The 26,354-nt window shown below is 38.5% G+C and overlaps 1 protein-coding gene across 6 annotated transcripts in view; it reads right to left on the reverse strand.

Moving 5' to 3' along the window:
* The window catches only part of LOC100773655 (LIM domain-binding protein 2), a 344,587-nt gene that overhangs the window by 57,778 nt on the left and 260,455 nt on the right, over window positions 1-26,354 (reverse strand). For all 6 annotated transcript variants that reach the window (XM_027386989.2, XM_027386988.2, XM_027386986.2 and 3 more), the window contains exons 3-4: window positions 8,823-8,995; window positions 1,265-1,387 (exon numbers count right to left, since the gene is read on the reverse strand). In XM_027386989.2, the coding sequence (XP_027242790.1) occupies window positions 1,265-1,387; window positions 8,823-8,995 (296 nt within the window). The remainder of the gene's footprint in view (window positions 1-1,264; window positions 1,388-8,822; window positions 8,996-26,354) is intronic.

A 26,354-nucleotide genomic window follows, 5' to 3' on the forward strand; every position in this document is an offset into this window, starting at 1 on the left:
AACAGTAATCGATGATGGAAGGATGTTGTTCCAACATTTCTGTTGCTGCTGAGAACAGATCACCAACACCTACAGAAGTCTTACTATGATCCAAGCATCATGTAGAGTGCTTTGTATTCATTAACTGGCTTGAGTCTCAAGCCAGTTCTCCAAGGCATACTCACAACCACACCATTGTACAGATTAGGGACTAGAAGTCCAGAGACATCATATCAATTGTCCAAAGGCACTCATGAACAGGAATATAATCTCATGAGCTCTCAATTTATGGCCTCAGCTCTCAGCCACACCCTTCTGATGGCTTTTGGTGTATTTAAAAAAAAAATAGACCAGACTTCTTCCAGAAGAATAGAAGGTCTGAAACTGGCTTTGAAAATTCAGAAGGACTTGAAACATGATAAATCCAAAGAAGTAGAAATAGGTGTGCTAGAGCAGAAGGCCTGGGGTAACCAGAAGGGGTAGAGACAGGGTTAATAGGTAGGAAGGAGAAGGGTTAGATAAGAGGTCTAGAGCGACAGCATGAAATCCAAAGGCTGGGTGACAGGGTTTTAAACTCAGCACCAAGTGGGTCACAGCCTTGGTTTTTGCCATATTTGAATTGAAAAACACTGGGATGTCTCCTTCCTTACTTTGGAAATAAAAAATAATAATAAGTCAACCCTTGAGTGACAGTTGCAGATTAGATTTTCAGCAAAATTCTTGGTTTAGTAAATTCTATAAATGGCATCTTCAGTTGTTTGTTCTCTTTTGACTTCTCAGGATTTCTTAGGGCCATGAAAAATTCAGGCTCATGAAGTCTGATTCTGTTGCATCACCTCTGCCCCCATTCCAGCCAAGCATCATGGTTAGATCAAGAGTACTGGAGCCTCACTTCTGGTCAGATGTGGTTCTCATCTGAACTGGTAGCTACTCCCACTTCCTGTTTTAGTTCACATTCTCATTACAGGTAACAGGCTCATACACCCAAGTAGAAGAGTATCTGGTATAGAGTTACTGCAACCGAAGAAAACAGAAACTATTCATCAAGGGAACCCCCTAACATATGAAAAAAACAAACAAATAAAAAACCTCTCACAAGCTTAGAAACAAAGAGGCAAAAAGGAATTTGTGCATTCAAATGGTTGAGAGGAAGACTCAATACTTAGAACTCATTGTCTAAGGTGTGGTAATAGCAGGATTTCGTTCAGACTGAACTGGGTTCCTTGCTGAGTAAGATGCAGTGGGGATAAGAAGAAAGAGGTAAAATATAAATGATATTACTTACATGCATGGCTAGTATGCTTCTGGGGACCAGCTCCCTGTACTGTCTAATGGTAAAGTGCCACGTTTTTATTCTCATGAGGTCATCAAACGTGAACTCCAAGATCAGCCTGCCTTCTGTGCATACCTGGGAGTGAAAAACAGCACATTCATTTGCTATGCAGTTCATACAAGCAATAACTCACATCAACTTCCCAATATAGTGCCCTTTGAGGTCCTTGGACAATAATATCCCCATGGCACACAGGGACAAGCCCTAGAGTCAACAGATTCAGAGGATTGCTCAGTGGCTTATTAGCCACATGTATCAGTCACTCTGCTACCAATGAAACTTTACATGATTCATGAAAAACATGGGGCCCAAACCCATCTTCTGGGGACATTAATTCAAAACCAACTAATATACACTTTTGTTCTCTCAACAACTTCATTTTCATGATCTGTTTATTTATTTATTTATTTATTTATTTATTTATTTATCATCCTACCCACAATTTCTCCTCCTACCTTTCCTCCTATTGCCTTCCTCCTCCTCTCTGAACCCCCCATCCACTCCTCCTCTGTTCTTTTCAGAAAGGGGCAGGCTTACCATAGGTATCAACAAAACACAGCATATCAAGTTTTAATAAGACTATGTACCTCCTCTTGTATTAAGCCTAGTCAAGGCAAGCCAGTATGAGGTATAGTTTCCCAAGACCCAGCCAAAGCATTAGGGACAGACCCTGCTTCCATTGATAGGAGTTCCCACAATTAGAACAAGTTACACAACTGTATGTAGAGGTCCTACATTGGCCCAATGCCAGCTCCCCGGTTTTTAGTTCATATTCTATGAATTCCTTTGAGTCTAGGTTAGTTGTTTTGTGGGGTTTTTGTGTGATGTCCTTGACTCCTCTGACTCCTACAATCATTCCCTCTCTCTTCAGCAGGATTCCCTGAGGTCAGTTTAATATTTGGCTCTTAGTCTCTGCATCTGTTTCTATCCATTACTGGATGAGGGCTCTCTGATGACAATTGAGGTAGTCACCAATATGATCACAGGAGATGGCCCAATCAGGCTATATATCCACTATTGCTAAGAGTCTTAGCTGGGGTCATCTTTGTAGATTCATGGGAGTTTTCCTTGCATTAGGTTTTGACCTGACCTCAAAATGCAGCCCAAATTCTTGGTTGTCCTAATTTGGGAGAAAGTTTCCCATAAGATAACTGATGATCAAGTGTGAATTACTACAAAGTTACTACAAAGAGTATATCTTCATTTCCAAAGAGGAACTCCAGAGGGTAAAGTTCAATCCATTGCAGTGATACCAGTCATTGATGCATGGAAAATAGAAGGATGTTTAGAAAATACACTAATCACATCCACAGTGGCAAGTCCTGTTTATATTACACAAAGACATGGCTTGTCTCTCACCTACCTAAGAACCTATGTGATTAATAAACCATAACAGAATGCCAGAGTCTCTCTTCCCTTATAATCAGTGACAAAGTCATTTTAACTTTTCATATTCATATTCTTAGCACAATGACTTTGAAAGGGAAGAAAATAATACAAGGCAACACACACTATTGTCCTGTTTCAACTATGAGACAATAAGTGGAGAATAACATAAATAGTTGCAACCAGTTAATAAACCCATATTAGCTTTTGGGAAGGAGTACCATAGTGCATGGAAGCTTTGAAAATACATGTTAGTAGATTTGCATTCTGACTCTACTTTTCTCTTTCAGGAACTCAGGGAAAAGCAAATATGCCCCCACATTATCCAGTTTCCATATCAACAGAACAGAGACAATAACATCATTAGAAAGAGCTATTGAGAAAACACATTTCAGGGAATTCTATATGTAGAATGCTGGCTACTGTGCCTGGCACAAGTAGAATGGTGAAAAGATGTAGTTGAACAGATAAACAGAGCCAAAGAGAAGAGATAATTCAGTTGTGGTTGCCATGGTGTGTGTGCTGAGTTGTAGATCACAAGAAGAATCAGCGAGAATCTGTTCTGAGTTAATGGGGACTGAGCTTCTAGACTCCATCCATTCTCTCCTTTGTAATATGTTGAGTCTCTCCTGGGACTTTCAGGGGAAAAGATTTCTTAGTTAACACAAATATGCAAACTTCTTTCAGGAAGATGGTGGTTAACAGTTTGTGTCAAGCTTTCATGAGCTACAGCTAATCATTCTCTTGGAATAATACAATTTAGCAAGTTTTGGCTGGCACAAGCAATGATTGGGGGCTTTCTGTGTACTCTGATTGGAGGACATAGTTTCTTCACATAATCCAAAAGTTGTCTGGGAGAATTACCATGTAGAGTTCAGTAGGGGCTTTGCTGAAAATACATGCATTTGCCATCTTCATTTTATCAAAGGTATCTGGAACATAGTGAGATAATTATTAATAATCTGGGTGAAGACCTCTACTTCAGATCCAATTAGCAGAACTTGTGAGTAATTTCTGACATGTGGGCCCCCTGCCCTAAGACTCTGAGAGGAGTTTCTGCCGAGCCTGGCTTCTGGCATCTTAGCCATGAGTGTTATGTGAGTAGAAATGGAGATGGAGATGTTGTCAGTGTCCCCAAACCATTCTTCCAAGCACATTTTGAGCACTGGAATTAATTTGTTAAAGTTTTCAAACAAGTATCATGAAGACTAATATCAACCAACTCCTTACCCCCACCATTAGGGTGTTAATTTTATAGAAGTCGCCTGCAGTGACAACTTTCACAAAAGGGAGGTCATGAGAGTCAGCTATCAATGGGAAAATGCACATTTATAGGCCATAATCTTTTTTTTTACAAGAGGGAGCTTGTGGACCCAGACTGATAGCTGGGAAACCAACATAGGACTATTCCAGACCACCTGAATGAGGATGTCACTTTGGAGGTCTGGGCAATCTATGGGGCCTCTGGTAGATCAGTATTTATCCCTAGTATATGAATGGACTTTGAGAGCCCATTCTACATAAAGGGATACTCTCTCAGCCTAGACACACTGGGGAAGGCCTATACTCTGTCCCAAATGATGTGACAGACTTTGAAGATCCCCATGGAAGGCCTCACCCTCCCTGGGGAGCAGAAAGGGGATGGGATAGGGAGTCAGTGAGGGGAGAGGGGAGGAGGGGGGAGAAGGAACTGGGATTGACATATAAAACAAGCTTGTTCCTAATTTAAATAAAATTTAAATGGGATTATCGGCTAGTCAAACATTTAAATGCCTGGATTATGATTATGATTATTATTGTTGTTCTTGTTATTATCATCTAATCTGTTTGTCTTCTGTCTGTAAACCACAGAGTCATGGCAGACAAAGGCTCTGGTTTGCTTCTACTAGAACCTAGTTTCATGATGACAAGGTAAGTATATAGACTGATATACTGCTGAATTGGAGGAACTGCATAGCCACAGTTAGGTGTGTTGTTCACTCTGACATAGCAAACTAGTCAGGTCTTCTTTTGCAAATAAACTGTCTCAGGCCTACAAAATGAAAAATTGCCACAAGTCTTGGGTTCCCTTTGTAGTCAAATGGGTCCACTTTCCAGGGCACACTATGGTTAAAGTGGGAATCCTTAAAACTGTATCCCAGTTCACTACAATAGATTCTTTTTTAAAGGAAATTAAATGACTTCCAAAAGTGGAGAATTTTGGTCATTGCTCTTTTTTTGAAGTGATTATGCAAACAGCACCATCCCAAGATATTTGGGGAGACCCCCTCCTGTAATGTAAGCTAGATGAAACTAAAGGTGTTGTGGTTTGTTTTCTATGCAACCATCGGGAACCATAACAGAGGTACACATGAAGGAATGTATGTCTCCTTTGTTAAACAATATATAAAATGAGCATAGCTAATAAAATGGAAGTGATGTTTTTTCTCACTTCAAAAAATATATGTATATGCTTATTAATGAATACAGTTAATACAGCTTTTATCTAATGTTGGTCTTAAAAAAAAAAAAACCCGCCTTTCTGTTGGAATCCAAAAATCAAAAGGGTCCCCAATTAAGAAAACATTTTCTGTTGTGCTGAATTCATGTTACCGTACTGTGAGCTCTGACATTTTGTTTCTGTGGTAACCAAAATCAGCTGATTAGTTGGCATGGCAACAGAAAAGATGTAATCCCAGCAGACATACTCTAATCAATGCCCCCAGCACAGATGGTCTCCGGAGGATCAACAAGAAAGAGGCTGGCAGGCATTCAGTGGATCACGTGCTAGCTTGAGACTAGGCCAGGAACAAGAAAAGTAAAAAAGAACATTTCTCAAACTACCCAGTAGCTTTTTAACCCTTTTCTCTCTCTTCCTAATGAAGTAATATTGACTGTGCTGTGGTATGATTCAACGGTTCCCACGGAGCTTCTCTGAGACAACCCATGCATTTTTTAAAAGGTGGTAATGTCTATTTTATTATCTTTATACGTGCATGGCAAGAACAGATTTATGTAGAATACTATTTTTTTAAAGAAACTCTCTGAATTTTACCTAGAGAGATCATATTAGTAAATGTGTAGTAAGGAGCTATGATCCCTAACATGGAGAGGAGAAATTATATACCATAATGTGACATGCAGGGTAAGGTAAGAATGGGGAAGCAATTGTCAAAAATCCAAGTAAATAGCATTTGCTTAGAGAAACTTATTTAATGAACTTCCAGGTTACACTTAGTAGAAAATAATTTCATAAGAAATAATTGAGAAGAGGAAAAATCCATAAAGCCATGTTTGCAGTGTAGTATCTATAACTATTGTTTTAATTTGCAAAACACAAGAATGTAGCATTTACAGTGCCTCACTAAGCTTCCTCTCCACATCCCTGAATATCACTCAAGAGTCTTTGACTCTGAGAGGCTCCTGGTATGCTTTTCTGATTATCCAGCCTTGTTTTCTATTTGATGTGAAATTGGAAACATAAAAGAAAGGCTTTATTATGTGCATTTAAAAATTCCAATTACATATTTATCCTTAATCTATAATGTTCCTGGTATCAGGAAATTACAAAATGCTCAGTATACCCCTGAGGGATATTTAATATCTCTGTTGATTAGGACTGTGGCTGATTTCTGATTCACTAGTTGACCAAATTTTCATAAAAGCAACTCAGCGGCATTGGGTCAAATACTATTTGGGGAGAAACAGTTTAGTGATCATCTAAATTAGAACAATGTGAGCTGCCGACAAATAATGTGCTAAATAATGCCAGGACTAAGACCAAAATGTCAGCAGTGGTTTTCGAATTCCCTTTCTTTGTGGTACCAAGAAGTAATTTGGCTCATTGTTTGTTTAAAATAGCCACGGTGTTTTATTACCCGAAACGGAATTATTTTTAATTAACACAAGAGCACAAGGAAAATTAGGAAGATTCTTAGAGTAGTATAGCAAACATCAGGGCTGGAGGGAGGAGGTGGTGAACAGAGGAAGGAAAGGATGGACAGAGAGGGAGAGAGAGAGAGAGAGAGAGAGAGAGAGAGAGAGAGAGAGAGAGAGAGAGAAGGAAGAAGAAGAAGAAGAAGAAGAAGAAGAAGAAGAAGAAGAAGAAGAAGAAGAAGAAGAAGAAAAATGAATCAAATGAATCATTTGAATTATATCAAATTTCCTAAAAATAAATGTGTATAATTAGCATCTGGATTAAGTCCCTATAATGAAACTACATGTCCTAGAAAAAGATATATTTCATCAGACTATTGAAATATTCATTACAAGAATAGGCAAATAATACTGCCTGCCCCGGAGCAGAATGACATAGGTAGTCCAAATAAGGGATGTTCTCAGAGACAAGGGAATTGTTCAGGTCTTTCTAGTGATTGCCTCGTTTTCCTGAAAAGAAAAAAAAGAACCCACTGGACTCCTGGGGAACAGAGGGAACATTCCAGAAAAAGAATGCAGCCAAGAGGAAAAGCTCAGTGCCTTAACTAGAATGAAAATAGCACTTGGTGGTGCTTCATGGATTCCTCAGAAGAGAGAGATGGGTCTAGCACAGTCTGAAATATTCCATGCTACAGCATCAGAACAGCTCACTGCATTCATTTGTGAGTTATGACCTGATCTGAGAAAAAAAGAAATTGACTAAATATATAAAAAGGCTGCCACAAAATGCTTTTTACAGTTTTTAGTGGCTGCAGACATTAAGCAGTTTCTGAATGATGGAAAAGTTTTATTTAATTATCATGTTTTGTTTCTCTTGAAGCATAAGGAGGTAGCATGTTTTATTTGAATCAGCTAAAAAGCATTAACATTTGAGGGGAAGAATTTTCCTTCACTACTCAGACTTTGTAACCACAGAAGGGAATTGGATGTGTGTGCATCTTATCTTCATGATTATGAAAATGTCCTTTATCTTCAGAATGAAGTAAGTCATCAGCAGATTAAACCTACATCCCAATGGTCATTTCCTTCTGTAAGCAAAACTCTCTTCCCAGCACAGACTTCAGCATTCTCATAAGGCAGTTCTCTGAAGGATTCCTTTCCACTCTGTTTAAGTGTTAGGCAGAGAAAAACCCCAGCCCTTGCCATATTAAAAATGCTTGTTGTCAAAACCAGAATGAGATGGAGTAAATGGTAGTTGATGGCTTGCCTTTGCATAGCCATGTCCTGTGCCTTTGGTTTCACACACCATCATGAGCACTGAGAAATATTGAAGTACATTAATGTGGTGGATGATACTAATATGCAACACTGAATTATTATTCTTGAAGCAAAATTTCACAAGCAACACATCTCCAGTTTTACAGTTTGATTTTTGGTAATTAACCCTGATAATCCAACACCTTCTAGCTAGAAAGGGCTGTCATCTGTATTTTGTTCTAAAAGAGATAGCTGCTATCATGAATATCACAAAATAGACTTATGCAGAATTTTAGACCATATTAAATGAGCAAGTATTCACTAAAGCAAATTTCTGTGGGGCTGAAGAGATAGCTCACTGGCAGAGCATGCATTTAGCATATGGAAGGCCCCCGGTCCGAGCCTTAGTGCATAAAAAATAAATAAACAATAAACTTCCATTTACTAGATTCTGTGACTGCCTGGTTATTACTGTTGGAGGGGGACATACAGGGATCATGTGCTAATACTACCGAGTGGTCCTCAGTGAGGGGCATATTCCACATGTTGGTACTGTAGCCATGACAGATTACAGGTGCAAAATACAAAGATGTTGATGAATCTTCTGTTTTACATTTCATATCCTTCATAGGCCATGACCTTGGCCTCAAATACTGTACTGTCTGGCCCTTTCCCTCTTCTTTGCCTCTTAGTTTTATAACCAGCTTCCATCTCTTCTGTGCTCATTGCTGAGTTACTTGGCTGACACGCAAGACCACAAGGAAGCAACCTAGCCATGTCCACCCCTTTTGTTTGCAGATGACTACAGACAATAGTGAATATATAATTAGTGAAATAATGTCCTCTTCGTTTGCTCACATTGAAATTTCTTAACATTTTCAAAATAACCAAGCACAAATAATGTTTGTATTTCTTCAGGTATCAAAGACTCATTTGCATAAGAAACAAAAACTGCAGAAGCAGCAGAACTCTTTTCCTCTTAGTTATGTTTGTACCTGAGCTTGGCCCATACCTTGGTGAACATGGGCTTCCCATGTTGTGTGACCATGGCACACTGGTCGCAATCTACCGTGATGGATGAGTTGTGGTAAGACTCCTTTGAGTGTTTGAGGATGTAATACAGGTCAGTCACCCCTCCTTCAAATACGGTGCTAAAATAACGGGGGATGAGGGTCCTGCCGATAGCTGCAAGAGAAAAACAGAAGAGCAAGTCATGAACATGCATATTCAACCAATACTATGAACCCTCACCCTCACAGTGGCCAGCTGGATCCAGTCATCTTTGGAAACTGTGCCAGGAGCCATTTCTCTTTCTAAACAGCTATGACCCATCTGGGTTGTAAGTAATAAACTATAATCCCTAACTATTTGGGAAAAATGGGACCATCATCTTGCTGAGGTTTGTGTCCACTGAAACCACTAAAATAAGAGTGAATAGTTGAAATCTAAAGGGGACAGTGCACTTATACTTGGGGCCTCATATACGCTTTTGAGTGAACATATTTTATGAAAAACAAAAGCCAGACAACCTGCTTGGCTTGTCCAATAGGCTATTTACATCTTAATTGCCCAACTGTGTGTTTTGTTTTTATAAGTAGCAGGAATATAAATTTTAATACCACGCTGCCTTTTAGTTAGTGAAATATATTGGTAGTTTCTTTTTGGGTTTTCAGAAAAACAAAACAGGAACTACCTAATTAAGATCCCAAAAAGGTGACTATGAAAAAAATTAATATGAAAGTTTCAAAGTCACAGGATTTGTAAATAGTCTTAAACCCCACATATGCAAACATCAATAAACTTGCCTTGTCCAATAGTGTATCTTAAGCTGGTCTGAAAAATGGGGATCTCTGATAAGTAGCCTCATTCCATTCAGGTATGGCAACCAAATGGATTCTGATTTTTCATCTGTGTTTGTGCTAGGTAAAATATATCACTTCACTAAAGGACCCAGTTTAAGAGAACCAGATATCTCTGCTTGCTCTAAATTGGTCTCCTCCTTTCCATTCAAGTTTGAGCAATTTGAGTAGCTGGGTTTTTCTGATATATGAGGCTACCCAACTCAAGACCAGCCGTGATTTGAAATCCTCTTACAGTGGAAATCCCAACTCATAAGTTCAGGAATTTTGCTTATGCGCAGATTTTAAAGGCAAAGTCCTAAAATTACTCTCAAGCAATCCAAAGACTTTTAAAAATAAATCTCCCACATCCACTATATAATACCTCCTAAAGACAAAAATAATATTTAGGATAAACAACCAATGAAAGCTTTAGCTAGGAAAGATCACATATCATTTCCTGAAAGTTTAGAGTGTTTAATTTCATTTTAAAAGCATCACTGTTAATCCACTCCATATGGATCTATAGCTCTTTTGTACACAGACTTGGGGAACATAAGTGTAAAGAGAATCTTTTGCCCAACTGTTCTGTGATGTGATCCTTAAGGAACCTGCATCCAGACAACAAACCTTTGAATAATTTATGCCATTGTTATTGCTTCCTTTTTGCTGCAGGTAAGTTCAATCAACAAGTGTGTGATAAGAGAGTGGTCTATGATCTTGGTGATGCTATCCCAAATAATCCTTGCACATGCATTTCCTAAGTACTAACTGCTCCCGAATATTGCATGTTCCTTCAGTGAATATCAAATTCAAATGAAAGTAATTTGACTCTAGCACATCCCCCAGCAAATGCATAGCTAATATTACAAAGAAAACTTTACAGAGCTGAAGACCTTATTGTACTTCTCCAGACAGATAAAATTAATTGAATGTACTTCAAATGTTCTAACTTAAAGCTAATTACCATAAATCAGCTCAAGTATTTTGACAATTTGGAATCTGTACTATTAAGAATAAATACACACCATAAAAGTGAAGTTGAAGGGTGAAATATTTCACTATAACATCCAAGGAATTGTCACATTAAAAAGGTTACAGCAAATAATTGCCACTGGATTCATCACACTGTAGTTTATTCTCTATAAATCATATACAGTTTAATATCTCTAAAGCACACTTCTCTATATATTAGCATAGTTTTATTCACAGTCTAAGAAAAAATGAATGGGGAAAAATGTGCATTTCCTTAAATTTAACCTTAAATTTGTAATGATTTTCTCAATCTCAGACCATGCCCAAACCCTATAGGAAATATACATAGAATGAAACATGGCTTTTGTGCATTCAACAATTTCTAGTACCTTAGGCAAAGACTGGAGACTGGCATGTACTGTCAGGCCCACTTCCTTTGTGAGACTGCCCTATTATGTTTCCCAGGTCTGATTTGGAATTATGCATATATTGGGACTGCCACTCAGGTGGTCCTGGTGAGCCATGACAAGACTGTCCATGATTGTTATATACTTTGTCTTTCTTCCTTTGGTCACCCTGGTCCCTGTTATCTGCTTCAGTAAAGAAAATGAGGTGTGGCTACCAAATGTCAGTTGAAGTGACACCTTAGGAAGAATTAGAAAGTTCTACCTTAGTGTTTGGGAAATATGCCCAGCTATTCTAAGACCATCCTACTATGAGAAGCCCAGCCAGGGAATGTAGAGAGGTCACCTGAAGAAGAGAGTCCTCTATCCACCACCCAGCACTAGTGTTCAGGAGTGAGACTATCTTAGGCCTACTTCAAGATGTCAGAGGGAGCAAAAGTGAAACACTCCCAACAAGCTATTTCCATGCAGAATATTGAATGAAAAGAAATAGTTGCATTTCAGAATTCATTCCTGAAATAAACAGGTAGTTTTCCCACTAAAATCTTGTAAATCATGGGCATATAAAAGCTGGTACACACAGAGAAAGCAGGGAAGCATATTGTCAGTGGACTGATTTGAGCCCTTATCTAGGCTGGGAGTCAATTTATGAACCATGTACACTGCACTCCTGGTCCTCTCCTGCCTCCTCTTTGTTCTTCCTCCTTCTCCCCTAGTTTTACTCCTTTCCCTTTTGTCTCAAGATAGTTATGTTAAGCTTAAATTGTTTGCAAACAGAGAAAGCTTGGTTAATGTGTCCTGTTCCAACATGGGTGAAAAGAAGTGACAGAGAGGATCTATTACAAGAGCTAACAGAGTCTCTATTTGCACACACACTGTGCAAAGCTACAGGAGATTAAAAGGGATGTCAGAGACTGTATTAGACTCCCACTGCTGCTGTAACAAATCACCACACATGCAATGGCTTAAAACCTCCCAAACATATTATCATCTTAGAGAATCAACAGTCAAACACAGGTCTTACTCAACTAATGAAAGTGTCAGCAGCTGTGGCTTCCCTTCAGGAAGCTCTGGGGAAGTTGTTTTCTTGTTTTCTAAGCATCTATGGGCTGCCTACAATCTTTGTTTTTGATTATTTGCTCACCTGTAAACCCAACAAGTGGCCCTTGTAGGGGTCCTTTTTCTTTTTCTTTATGGCCTTCATACACCATGTTTGGCCCCTAACCATTACACTGTACTCACATAGAAAAGCTATGATAATCTCCCCATCCCAAAGTCCTTACTAACCAGATCAGGAAGGATGCTTCGACCATGCAAAGGAGGATTCATAGGTACAATAAATTAGGATATAGGGAATAGATATAGTTAGGATATAGGGCCATTATTCTGCTTATCCTAGAGAGGATGACAAAAGCATATGTTCTATAAAGGAGACAGTAACACACACACACACACACACACACACACACACACACACACACACACAAGGTATGCACTCACAATGCATTATATAAATTGGGTGTAGAGTTAGGCATGGTAGCTTACATTTATAATATCAACATTCAGGAAAGTGAGGAAAGAGGTGTGCCATAAATTTGAGGACAGGCTGGGCTACGAAGTGATTCTCTTTCTCCAATAAATGAATAAATAAACTGATTAAGCATGCAATGAATGGGACAGTTCACCAGACCAAAATCCTTGTGTTCACTATCAACTCACTGTATATCCATTCATTTGTTTGTGAACATTCTCGGAGCTTGGAGCAGGTGCAGAGCTCCATGATGGTGCTAGAAGCATGAAAATAGACCTCATCCTGTCTCTCAGATTCATTTATATCAGGAGAGCTGGCAAATATCTAAGTGTTCATAACACAATGTAATCATTCATAATGCTTAAACTTGGATTTGTGATTTTGAACTGTTCACCAATATCTTCTGAATCCTGAGTCTAGTTCACAATTTTATACTGTGGAAGCACTGAAGCTACTACGTTTTATTAATGTAACCACATAGTATAATTGAGTGAACTGCTTTGAAGATCTGGAAACATTTCAGAGATTCAATGATCTTCTAACTTACAGGCCACATCAGTTCTGACTTAGGTTCACATGTAGATGCTAAACTTACCCTTTACACCTGTGTTTTAATCACTGGAAATAAAATCATTGAAATATTCATATGCATAAATCTATGTAGTACTCCTGTGGAAAGGCATTAAGTATTCCCTGAGTGAGATTAAGATTATAGGAGATAATAAAAAGCATTCTATTTTCCTAACACATTTTGATCAAAGTCCCTCAAGTTAGGAAGCATCAATGGGTGGAGAGTCAGAAACACAGAAATATTTCTGTTACCTTAGGTAATTGAAATATCCTATGTATTATTTATGTATATGTTCATGAAAGAAAAAAGGAAATCATACATTACATTATTTATGGACTGGAATACTTACAAAGAAAGTTCAAATACTATACTTTGTAGGTAAATATATTCAGTCTGGGAATAGCTAAAAATTTATTCATAGCTGTTTTGGATGTTGAGAACTGAACTCAAGTTCCTTGTAAACTTTCTATTGCTTTTTCCTCTTGTTACCACTTATACCCAACTGCTGGAAGTTCTCCATGAAGAAGTTGGTAGATGTGTGGAAGCAGAACCCAGCTTCTCTTCTGTCAGTGTTACTTGGATGCACATTTAGAATCTAAATGGCGTGGGTTAGGGAAATAATCCAATTAGTGAAGTACTTGAAGTTCAAGCATTAGGACCTGAATATGATTCCTAGAATCCACATTAAAAGTTCTGGGAGGCAGAGATAGGAGGGTTCCTGGAGGGCTTGTCACACAGCCAGCCTACACTGGTGACTCCCCAGAGCCACTCTCAAAAAACAAGGTAAATTGTAGTCCTGATGAACAACACCCAGGGTTGGCCTCTGGCCTTCCTGAGCAGAGGCCCACAGAGGCACATGTACCCTCAAAACAAAATAGTACTAGTGGGGAACTCATTGAGAAAATAAAACCTATTCAGGCATTCTTTCCATAGCAGAAACCCCACCTTATAGAACATTCTATCTCTGTTGTAGATTATGAAAAACCTTTCTCAACTCTTTATGATGTTTATAGGTAATTCACATGAGTAAATCATACACAGAAATAGCCATATGGGAAAATATTCAAACTGGTAATCAAAGAACAAAATTAAAATATTAAATAAAATCCTTGTGAGGTTGTAATGAAATAGCATATGCAAATACATTTAGAAAAGTGAATGCTGAGAATTACTTCTTATTTTGAATTCAACTCAACCTTCCTAGCTTGCCTCTTCAAACGACAGTTCTAAAAGTCCAAAGCTCTGGGGTTCTTTAAGTCCATTAAAAAACTATTGTACAGCTGGGTGTTGGTGGAGCACACCTTTAATCCCAGAACTCAGGAGGCAGAGGCAGGCGGATCTCGAGGCCAGCCTGGTCTCCAGAGCGAGTGCCAGGATAGGCTCCAAAAACCCTGTCTTGAAAAACAAAACAAAACAAAAGGAAAAAGAAAAAAGAAACTATTGTACAATGCAAGATCTCTTGATTTGGGTATCCATTAGTTACTAACTTGGATGCTGTTAATTTCTGTGTTTCAAAGGCAATTCAAGTCTGAAAACTAAAAGACATTGAAATCTGTGAAGATAGGGAATGAGAGGAAAATTAGGAGCGAACTGAGTACCAGGGTGACTTAATACTTCGAGGTTAGTTAGCCAATGATTTTCAAACATTGAAGAGAGAATTGTACAGCTACACAACAGAGTTTCTTGATAGGGAACATTAATTATATTAAAGCCATTGATTGTCTAATTATATTTACAGTTTTTCTAAAAATGTTAGTGAGTAAATTGGTTGACTGAGCCTTGGTCATTTGGACTGCTCTGCTACAGCTGCTGGGTTTCACAAATTCACTTGGAATTTCTCCTGCAGTACAGTGGTAACATTGGGTAATAAGTGTAGATTCATTAAATTTTAGACTCATTTGTATTCATAAATCCATGAATGTATTACACTAACATGTAAATGAAAGTGCTTCTAGGAGTGATAAAAACAAAACTGATGATTTCACTTAGAGAAAATAACCATTATAAATAGTCAAAACAATGGAAATAAAATACAAGACTTTGAGGTGGTATGGTTCGAGCCAGATTCCCTTGTTCTTGACAGAGGGGAAGCAAATGAAGCTAACTCTGTGGCTGCAGTCTGTCATAGTTTTCATTCGAAGATGGCTTTGATTTATTTTCTCTACCAAAGCAATTTGATTTCAATATCTTCTCTCTAATGATATTTCTTGTGTTTTCGAAGATTCATTCATTTCATCTATGCTTCTTAAATACCTGATACGGGTGAGACCTTGTTCTAAAAGTATTTAGGCAGAGGTTTAGGGTGGTGGCAAGTAGTGTAGGCTGGGTAACCTGGAGCATGTCTGTGAGGAGTTGGAGCTAAGTTTTGATTGTAAAATGTCTCATGAAGATCTGTGATGGGAGAGGGCAAGAGCTAGGGCTGAGTAGTAACAACAGACCTCAGACAGGCCTGAGTTTGGATCAAATGTGTTTGATGGATTATGCTGTCACCAAAAGAGGCAGTGTGGTAGGTACACTATCCAAGAGATCAGGCTGATAGTGAAGTCAGAGACAGAGTCAGGGAAAGGCTAAGGAAGAGGGTTGCCTTTTGTTCTACAACATGACACTAAAAGGTTTTGGCCAATGACATCTTATGATGAACCAACCCTGTTCTTCCTGCATATAGTATCCACTGGCCAACATAGTCTCCAAATGCCATACAGGTATTTTTCTGCCACTGAATCCATTAATTAAACACAAGGAGATGAATGTCATGGCTTCATCTGGCATGAGTTCCTCTGCTGCGTAGAGCCCACTCACTCCTGATCACAGTGCTGTTTCTTAGATATTGAAACTTTATGTCATACTTCATATATCATAGATTTATTTCTGAATTCTTTATTTTAAATGTCAAAATTTTTGTAACTATACATTTAAAAACTGAACCTTAAGATTCTTTTGTTAAACTCAAAGAAATAAGAGGGATATTAGTTCAATAAAATTTAGGAAGAAACTATTGGAATCTTTTAAATCTTCCCATGCAGGGTTATGAAATATATGTCCATTAATTTAACTATTTTTTGTCATAAAAGATTTCCATAGATCTCTACAGAGTGTTAGGTCAGGAAACCCTTTGTTTCTTAGATATTTTTTAAATATTTTACCTATGTTGAATGGTGTCATGATTTTTTAACCATATTTCTAACCAAAGCATATATTTGAATTCTTCTGTTAATATAGTTTCCAGACTAAGTTTTGAATTTTTGTATTTAGTCCAAAATTCTATTAATATAGAAACATTCAATTAAATATATGTTTTGATTAGAGATACAGTTAAGAACTCACAATACCATTCAACATGTGTAATATACCAAAAATATTGAGAAATTTTCTCCATTTCTCCTTTCCAATTTATTGGTGTCTTTCTCATCTTACTGCAGCAGCTCTTGGAGAAGCTTCAGGAAGAAGCTGAAATGTTGAGTGAGTGGGTGTTCTCCCTAGCTACTTACTATGTTTACAGATTGACTCTAGGATTAGCTGAGTTCTACCTGTTGTCTTGAAATACTTCTTGTTGTGGAAGGAAATTTTCTCTAGTCCTTGTATTCATATGTTTTACTCTTGAATCCTGAAATACATTTACTTTGATCAAAAATATGTTTTAAAACTACTCAGTTTTCTTTTGAAAATTACTAATGTATTTTCAAGTATACTCTCAGTATAAATTTTACTATTTGTTCATATGCATATGCATCTATAGTTGAAGAAATTGTTATACAAATTAATATATGAATTTATTTTTTCCTTCAGCATATATTAGTGAAAACTGAATTCAACAGGAGCCACCCTACTTGGAACTAGATTACAGTGACAAGACCAGAAAAGAGATATAATTAATTCCAATGTTGGCCAGAAATATTTCCTACGATTTCTGTAGTATTAAAACATATCTATAGCTGGTTCCATATTGAAATGTTTAGTGGTTTTTCTCTGGTTTGAATAGGAATGATCTCCTTCAGGATAGCACTGATTAGTTCCTGATTAATGATTATGAATGGTACTTAACATATGTAGAAAAATTAATATAAACACTAACAATCATTTAATAAATATAATTATGTTATCCATGATTATATTTGGCACCCTTATTTTAAAGGTCAGCAACCTGATGTCCAGAAAAGTAAAACCACATAAATGCTTAGCATCTGTAGGATTTCTAGATTTTTATATAACTATACTATTTTTTTATTTTTAATAATAATTTTTATTTTCTGACATTATAATTACATCATTTCTCTCCTTTCCTTGCCTTTCCTCCCTCCAAACTCTCTCATGCTTCCCTTTGCTCAATTTCAAATCTATGGCTTCTTTTACTTTAATTTCTCTCTCTCTCTCTCTCTCTCTCTCTCTCTCTCTCTCTCTCTCTCTCTCTCTCTCTCTCTCTCTCTCTCTCTCTCTGTCTCTCCTAAATATCTAAATATAACCTTCTCAATCCACATAATGTTACTTACATGTACATGATCTCAGGGTTGAGCACTTGCTATTAAATAACCAATTGGTTTGCTCTTCCCTGGGGAAGATCATTTCTCCCACTCTCGGCATTTAGCAGTTGCCCATAGTTCTTTTTCTGGAGATGGGATCCTGTGAGCTTTCTCCCTTCTTGTAAAATCCCAGCGATTAAACCCAAGGCCTTATGCATGATAGAGAAGTACCCTGCTTCTCACCCAGGTTGTTACTTTTTAGTCACATAATAACCCATATCCAAGAAAGCAACACATTAGGCACTCAATAGGGGCTCATTTACCCTCCTGCAGACATGGAGCTGGACCTTACTTTCTGTTAGGAACTGTTTTACAGCAGAGTTCAAAGGTCATTGCCATTCTTTTCAATATTTCAACAGAATAAACATCCAGATAGGAGATCTGCCTTTAGAGATGGGCAGGCAAATCAGGCTGTGTGTAACTGGGGCCCTATCTCCTCCACCCATGACAACTTGATGCTGGAGACCCATAGTCTTCCCCCATGTTTGGGATGAAAGAGCCTTGGCATATGCCCCCTGGGGCTCACAAGTGACATGAGAAGAGTTGTTACATCTGAGGAAAATGAATTTGGACTTTGGAATAAAAAATACTTTTCTAGGGTTTTATGCTACTCAAATAGAAAGGCCTGCTTGTTTAAATATCTAATCTTAACATGGTCACTAGTAAGTCTCAAGTGCTCTGGCCAGTCATTGTTACCTTCAGTAACAATATCCATTAGTGCCTTCCCTGGTCTCAGATCATCTTTAATATTAATATGTTACATAGCCTTTTAGACATTTTAATTATACTTACAGATGTGATATATATATATATATATTATATATATATATATATATATATATATGTTAGCTTTGCCAACATGGTATTCTGGACTTGACTCATAATCATCTGGGCAATTTTTCTGATTCCATGTCCCATTTCACCTTTGGAGTGAGAAAATTACTGATGCACACCATCACATCTGGCTTTTTACATGGGTTGTCTGGATGGAACTTAGGTTGCCTGGCATGCAGGGAAAGTACTTTTTACCTCCTAAGCCATCTCATAGATTTTTAAGCACTTCTGAGTATGGCTGTCTTACTTATTATTTAGAGCTTCCATATTGAAGGACATAGAAAATACTTTCCAATATTGTCAACAATGTAGACACCAAGAAGGGAAATACATGTTTTTAATTTTACTAGAAATCAACAGTTGCCTTTGAAGTGTTGCTACTTACTACTGTCAAATTTTAAAACTTTGCCATTTAGGTCACAGGGTGTGCCTGTCCCCATGTCAGTGGTCGTGTGTCTGTGATGTTATTTGGAAGTCACGGGCATCAGCTTGCTAGGTTACTGCTTCCCATAGTCTCCAGAGTTTCATTCCAACCCACTGATCTTGATGAAGAGAAAACAATGCTGCAGACTTGAGAAGTTAAAAAATAAAACAAAACAAAAACAACAACAAAATTTTTTTTCCTTTTTTCTAATGTTCCCAAACTTCAGGAATTCTCATGAAATCATTTCAGCAAACTTTTCTAGACTGTCCCAAACTCAGCCCAGCGGAGACGACCCCACACATTCCATTCCACATTTTAATATCAGCCAGAACATTCCATCTGGTTGACAGAAAAAAAAGATGTGTGTTTTCGATTTTCAACTTAATCCAGGCCAGGAAGCAATGGGCTTTAACAATTTCAAGAGTGGCGAGGAGGTGGTTTTGTTTCTGCTGTGAGTGGGCAGGCTGGTAGAACTTGGCCCTCTGGAGGGCTGGATATCATATCATACAGTCCTTCAAAGGTGCTAAATGGTCACTAAGTCGGACTCTTCTTACACTTAACACTTGTCAGAGGGGCTGAAGTCACAGAGGGGCTAAGCCAGCCAGAGCCCTGTGCCCTTCGTTAGCTCTTCTGTCACAGCTTCATCTCCTTCCTCAGCACTGTTGGCACATTTGATGTCTTCGGAAACCTTTCTCTCCCACCAAGCCCCACTGTAGCACTGAACTCTTTGTGGGAGTAGTGCCCTTCCCTCTTTTTATTTTCCAAGGTCTCCTTTGAGCTCTGAAAGCAACTGTAAAAGTATACAAGCTGTGCATTGATGGGTCTCCATTCATACTCTAGTTGCCCCTTAGACAGGTTGTGACCTTGAAAAAGAGGATCTTTGCCCTTTCAACTCCAGTTTTTTTCATCGCCCAGTAGGACAGCAAGGACCAATGCAGTGAACAGTTACATGTGCTAATGCCACACACACATAAAGTGACAGTAAAGTACCTGATGCTGTGTTAAAAACACACTGATTTATTTTTACATTCCCACCTCTCCATGCATAGACTTTGGGACACTCTGCTGAGCTATAGTTGTTAACTTTATTGTCTTTCAAATGCAGCTCCCAAAGAACATTCCTGAAACAGTTAAGTATCGCAGCACATTGGTGGTGGAAACAGCTACTTAGGAGATGTTTGACAAACCAATGAACATGGACTTGGCCTGTCTGTTTAAACACTCTGTTGATCTTAAATTTGATATGTGTGCACATGGGTTTCCTGTGTAGAGTTCTGGTCACATTCAGTTCAGGGTTGGGGAAGTAAGACAGGGAGTAAAGAACAACAAGAATGTATTTTCTTTTTCAAAAAATATTTTGTTTCAATTTCTTTATGTGTATGTGCCTATGTATGTATGAGCACATGCATGTAGGTACCTGAGAAGACCAGAAGAGGGCATCAGATCTCGTGGAGTTGGTTATGAACTCTCAGACATGAGTGCTGGGACTTGAACTCTGGCCCTCCACAAGTGCAGAAAGGTCTTTTAACTGTTAGGCCCTCATTCCAGCACCAAAACCAGAGTTTTAAATACTCCTATTTTGAATCCTCATGTTTCATTGTTCAGGTACAAAAAAAAAAAAAAAAAAAAAAAAAAGCCCATGATTTAGAGACTAAAACTAGTGTTGAATTTTGCAAAAAGGAATGATACCTCCCATCGAAGACTTCTTAGGTTGGATAGGGCTTCTGTCTCATGTTGATGTATACAATTCCCAGACATCTAAACTCCATATGGCAAGCACACTACTTAGGTTAAAGAGTCCAAGTCAGCATTCCAGAGGCATTTTACAAGGAAGCTAAAGTCCTTGGAAATAAGAAGCAGTAAAAGAAGGTCAGGTTCACATTCCACAGCAGTCCCCAGGGGCCTGTGCTTCTGACCCTTAGATGGTGTCGACAAGGAAAAGAACGGCCATTCTGACAGAATTAAATGTTGCATAGGCTTCCTGGCAGCAGGATATAACGGCTGACTGTATCCACCCGTCTGACAAAACTGCACAGGCGCCAGCTGCTGGGGCTGACATTCTGTGTACGAGTTTTCAGTGAAGCCCAAGGATACAGGAAAGAAAGGGTACCATTTAGCATCCAGTGGGCAAAGACTCAGCATTAAGTGACTAGTGCTTGTGCACGCTCACTGATATTGCTCATGGGCTAAATATCACATATACCTCAAATTCCAACCCCCCATCATTTAATCCATTGCTTAAAGCTCCCATTTCCATTCATTGATGGCACTCAATTCATAAAATGAAATGAGACTTTGGAATTATACTCTATTGTCTTTGGGAAGACAAAGGATTTTCTGATGTAGAGATATGGAGGAGTACCAAACACCAAACAGACATAGGAATTGAGAACAAGGAAGCTAAACCAAAACAGGCATAGTTCTGGTCTCTTCTCTGGCTCTTTCTTCCTCTTCTGATACTGTTAAGACTAGCATGAAGGTGCAGAGAGACTGCTGGACTTATCTGTTCCAGGATTTCCTAGACCTTACCTTCTGCTTGGTGTATGCCTGGAGTCCAGCAATGTTAATCAAGACCCACCCTGCCTGCATGGCAAGCCTAATTTTACCTTACAGTGGCTGTGTGATTCTGGAGCCACTCCAGCCCATACTTTGCTATACTGAATAGAGATGGGAGTAGCATCAACTTCTCAGGAACCTAAGAGTGTGCAGGAATCCTCCTGTATCTGTGGCAGATGCATTCCAAGACTACCAGTGGGTTTCTGGAAGCATGGATGACTTCTGTATATGTCTTTTCCATCTGTATGCACACCTATGACTAAAGTTAATTCATAAATTAGGAACAACAAAAGGCTAGCAGTAATAAGTATTAATATAGCAACAATTTCCTCAAAAGTCATGTGGATATGGTTTATCTCTCTAAAATAACTCATTTTATTTAGCCTTCTTGTGATATGATATCATCCAGTGTCTATATGGTGAGAACAATAGAGGTGAATGATACATGCATTGGGACAGTGTTCCTTCACACAAGCAGTGTGATAGCGAGATGGAGGATTCCTGGGTGGGTAGCATATACAGCATTAATACTACTAAACAGTGTGGAGGTCATGCCTTGAGTGGGTCAGAGTGGGAATTTATGTAACTTCACTATGCAATTCAGAGAAGAGTACATTTTAAAACTTATGATTGCAAGAGCCAGTGGTTGTAAATGACTACAACAAAACCATGTTTTCTGGACATAGCAGTGAAATTGAACATACAAACTTAAAGCCATTATGGCAGCATACACAAGGAAATTCAAGTCAGTCAAGATCTCAGCATGTAGGGAGTGAGGAGTCATACAACGCTATTCATAGATGAGGAGCTATTGGCAAGTGATAGCTGCTGGAGACAGTGAGTTGTTTTTAAAGGTGTGGTCCCTGATAAGTCAACCACATTCTAACATTTGGCCTAAGCCTCAATCCCAAGACACAGTGGTGCTGGATAGGTAAATAGTACCAGCTAGAATGCAGGACCTTCCATATGGCAGGAACTCAATACATGCTTACTGAAAGGAGAAGCACAGCTTGAAATACATGTGTCACACCAAATAAGAATGATATAAACCCAATCTGCATTCTTCTTCCCCATGTTGATAAAGAACAATATAATTTTATGCTTCTGCTAGGAGCTTCTGAGAGCCACACACATGCACGAGCCACGATTAATGTCTTCCAGGCAATCCCAGGACTAACTTTGTTCACTTGTCTCCCAACTTATCCAAGATTAAAGACAAAAAAACAAGACAATGGAGGTACCTACACTCTTCAGCTCGTTTGTCGTGGTTTTCTCAAGTTTTGGAAACTCTCGGTATTCTTTGCATCATCTGCAATCGAATGATGACTAGGGCACACCTTGCTGCTTTAATACTAGTTCTTCAAGAATTTCCCCTCATCCACCCCCACCCCATTTCTTTTATTCCAAGGCTTTTGTTACCAGAATTTCACTCTCTCCAGAGGGAACATTTTAGCAGCATAGGTTTATGGCTACCGTAAAGAAGAAAGTTTGAAAGGCAAAGCCAGACGTGATCTTCAGCTTTATAACAAACTCCTGTCAAAACATAACAAACCGCAGCCAGACATGAGCCACACTGACAGAATGCAAGACCATAAAGATGATGGAGATCGGACAGGACAGGCACTTTGTAGAAACAAACACCTTCCTTGCAAGCAGATAGGGTGAGCTTACACTGAAAATACTCACTAAATAAAAAAAAATGGCCAGAAGAAATAAGGACAAAAACATAAAATTTAAATGACAGTCCAGCCCAAGGAGATAAACCCAAGACAAAGAATCCAATTTTACTAAATCAAACCGACATCTCCTCCTGACTTTAATTGACCCAGTAAGCTGGAACCTGAACAAACATAAAATTAAGCAGCAGTTACACTCAAGAAATGAACTTCCAGTGTATAGGTGTTGAAGTTCCACCTTCTTAGGACATAGCTTGGCTTTGCATAGGAACTATGTGATCATCCATTCCCTTGGACAAAGCCACAAAGTGCCCAAAGCATAGCATAAGATGAAATTATTGGAACTGAAGTTTGATCTTGCACTGTACACAAAAACCATTTCAGGTTCCGATAATGTCATGGGAAAGGAATTATAACTAATGTGTGTGGCTATTGAGAATGCCAATCACAGCAAAAACCTCTCCTATTGAGTGAAAACCATTAGAGCCAGAAGAAGCATTTCTCTGTGTTTGCTGAAGCCCTTAGGGACCACAGGTCATAGTCTTTAAGAAATACTTCTTGAAGTCTCTCTGCTGGATATTTCCTCTACTAGATATTTTTTCTTGACACTATTTTTCTGGAAAATGACTTCCTTTGACTATGAACCTGGTAACCACCTCCTCCTTGGTACCTTCTCATTCACACAGGCCACACTGGCAAGGTCTACCTCTTGCAAGCCTCTGTGAACATCCTACATTTCTTGCTGTGGTTCTTAGATTACATCTGGGGAGATGCTGAGATGAAGATACCAATATCTTGTCCCTAGCAATATCTGGTTCAAGAAGACTGGGGATATGTCCAGAGTCTGATGTTTTAAGTAGTATCCTGAGTGCTTTGGATACAGCATTCCTCTGCTTAGTTGTCTCTACAGCTTTTAAGTATGTGGATTCATGAGGATGAACACTTGATCTGCCTTATTCATAGTTGCCTTCATGGGGTTTATTTGTCAGAGCAAATACAACGAATGCATAACTGTGCATCAGTATAGGTTTACTGATGTGTGCTATATATGGTGTGCATTTGTACACATTGGTGTATATCTATGTGTATCATATATATGGATATAGATATAGATATGCATACATAGTAATTAAATGAACATGCCATGTTGTACTTGGCAGGCTACAGAGTCTGCTCAGCAGAGACAAAAACACTGCTGATAACAACCTAGAATGCTGGGTAAATGTCTACAGCCTAGAGTTGATATCCCCAACTCCACCATTGATAGATGCTGGGAGAAGGGATAGGATCTCAGCAACAAAAATATACACAAAGAAATCTGCTGCTTTTAACTGTTATCAACAGCAGGAAGCATGCTGATTGGCTTCATCCAGCCAGAAAGTCCTCAGGGTCCACCCTGAATGACCAAGTGAAAACCTCCAATGCCTAATACCTCCACTGAGAGAATGAATATATCCATTTTACACAGCAGGAGCTAGAGGGGGCATCATTGTGAAAGGACTTGGGGAAGCAGCCTGACAAAATAACTATGAGGCTTGGAGTATAATTATTTGCTACCCTTCTCTGGACCATGGTTGTCCAAAATTTTGGGGAGGGAAAGAGCCATATCTTTCCCAATGAACACTACATCTTAAATGTTTAATAAAAAGTGCCTGGCACAAATAATTAATATATTCATTTACCATGCTGACTTACCTACAGTTGGAAGACCAAGTAAGCTTGGAGAGAAAGTAGTCAGAAAAGATTCAGGAATAGGGGCCTATTCCATGGAAGATGAAAGCAAGAGAAATCAGATAAGAGGTAAGTTCAGAGCAGTTGGAATTACAAGACTCAGGCCACTTAGAAAGGAGAACCAATAGCTAGATAAGATGAGGACAAAGAAGGCAAGCTGAGAATAAGGAGCATGTGTCTGTTACAACACAGTGTTGCCAGGAAATAGGGTTTCATGACTATAGGGTTTTTTTCTGTATCTCTGGCTTCATTCTCTTTACCTGGGGAAATAGGGAGGGGGAAAGACTGACAGAATCTTATCAGAGAGTTTAGTTTCATGGAAGAAAATAGGCATGTGGAGCATGGCCCTTTTCTTATTTTATTATTCTTGCATACAAGTTCTTCAGAGAATGTGTGTTCTGTCCAGTTTTCCTAGGCAGAAAAATTCAGGCTGCAATAGTGTCTCACTGTGTTTATTTGCCTATCTCAAGATTCAGTTAGGAAAGGACTTTGTATATTTTTCTGTAACTGTTTATAACATAATTATAATGGTGTCTTTTATATTTATTACCTTCATCTTCTTATTTTTCAATTGGTTTGGACCCTATGGGTTGAATAGAATACCAAAAAATTATTGGTAATTTCAATTTACTACCAAATAATTCTGGAAGAACAAGAAAATTTCAACTTGTTCCATTCTACAAATACTTTTTATATTCCTACTGTATGTATGGAATGATGAAATGTTTCAGCGTGATTATGATTATAGCAGTAATCAAAAGAAGATTTTAAATAAAAAATGGGGTACATACATAATATTCTACATCCAAAACAGAGAAGCATCTGTTTGTTGAATATAAGAACTTTGCTATGATCTTGATCTTGGTCTCAATGTCAAAAACAAGGCATATCCTCGGGCATCATGACATGATGGTTGCCTAGATGAATAGCTGAATGGAAAGATGAGTGAATCCTGCAGGACACAGTGTGATGGTTTTTAATGAGAATAGCCCCCATAGTCTGAGATGTTTGAATGAGTGGGCCCTAGTTGGTGGAATTGTTTGGGAAAGATAAAGAGGTATGGCCTTGCTGGAGGAGGTGTGCCATCGGGGGTGGGCTTTGAAGTCACAAAATCTATGTCATTCTAGTTGTTGGCTGTCTCTGCCTCATGATTGCTGTCTCAATATGTAAGCTATCAGCTACTGATCCAGTGCCATGCTTGCCTGCTTGCTGTCATGCTCCTTGCTATGACAGTCATGGACTCACCCTCTGAAACTATAAGCAAGCACCCAGGTAAATGCTTTCTTTTATAAGCTGCCTTGGTCATGGTGTCTCTTCCCAGCAACAGAAGAATAATTAATGCATATAGGAAAATGCGTATTTAGAAAAACATAGCAATCATCCTTGTCTCAAGTAAAACAGCAGCAAAATGGAAAGGACGTGAGCTTTCACAATCATATTCTTAAATAAGTTATGGAAATTTGAAGTATTTCCAAGATAATATAGTA

Source organism: Cricetulus griseus (genome assembly GCF_003668045.3).
Source record: "Cricetulus griseus strain 17A/GY chromosome 1 unlocalized genomic scaffold, alternate assembly CriGri-PICRH-1.0 chr1_1, whole genome shotgun sequence".
NCBI lineage: Eukaryota > Metazoa > Chordata > Mammalia > Rodentia > Cricetidae > Cricetulus > Cricetulus griseus.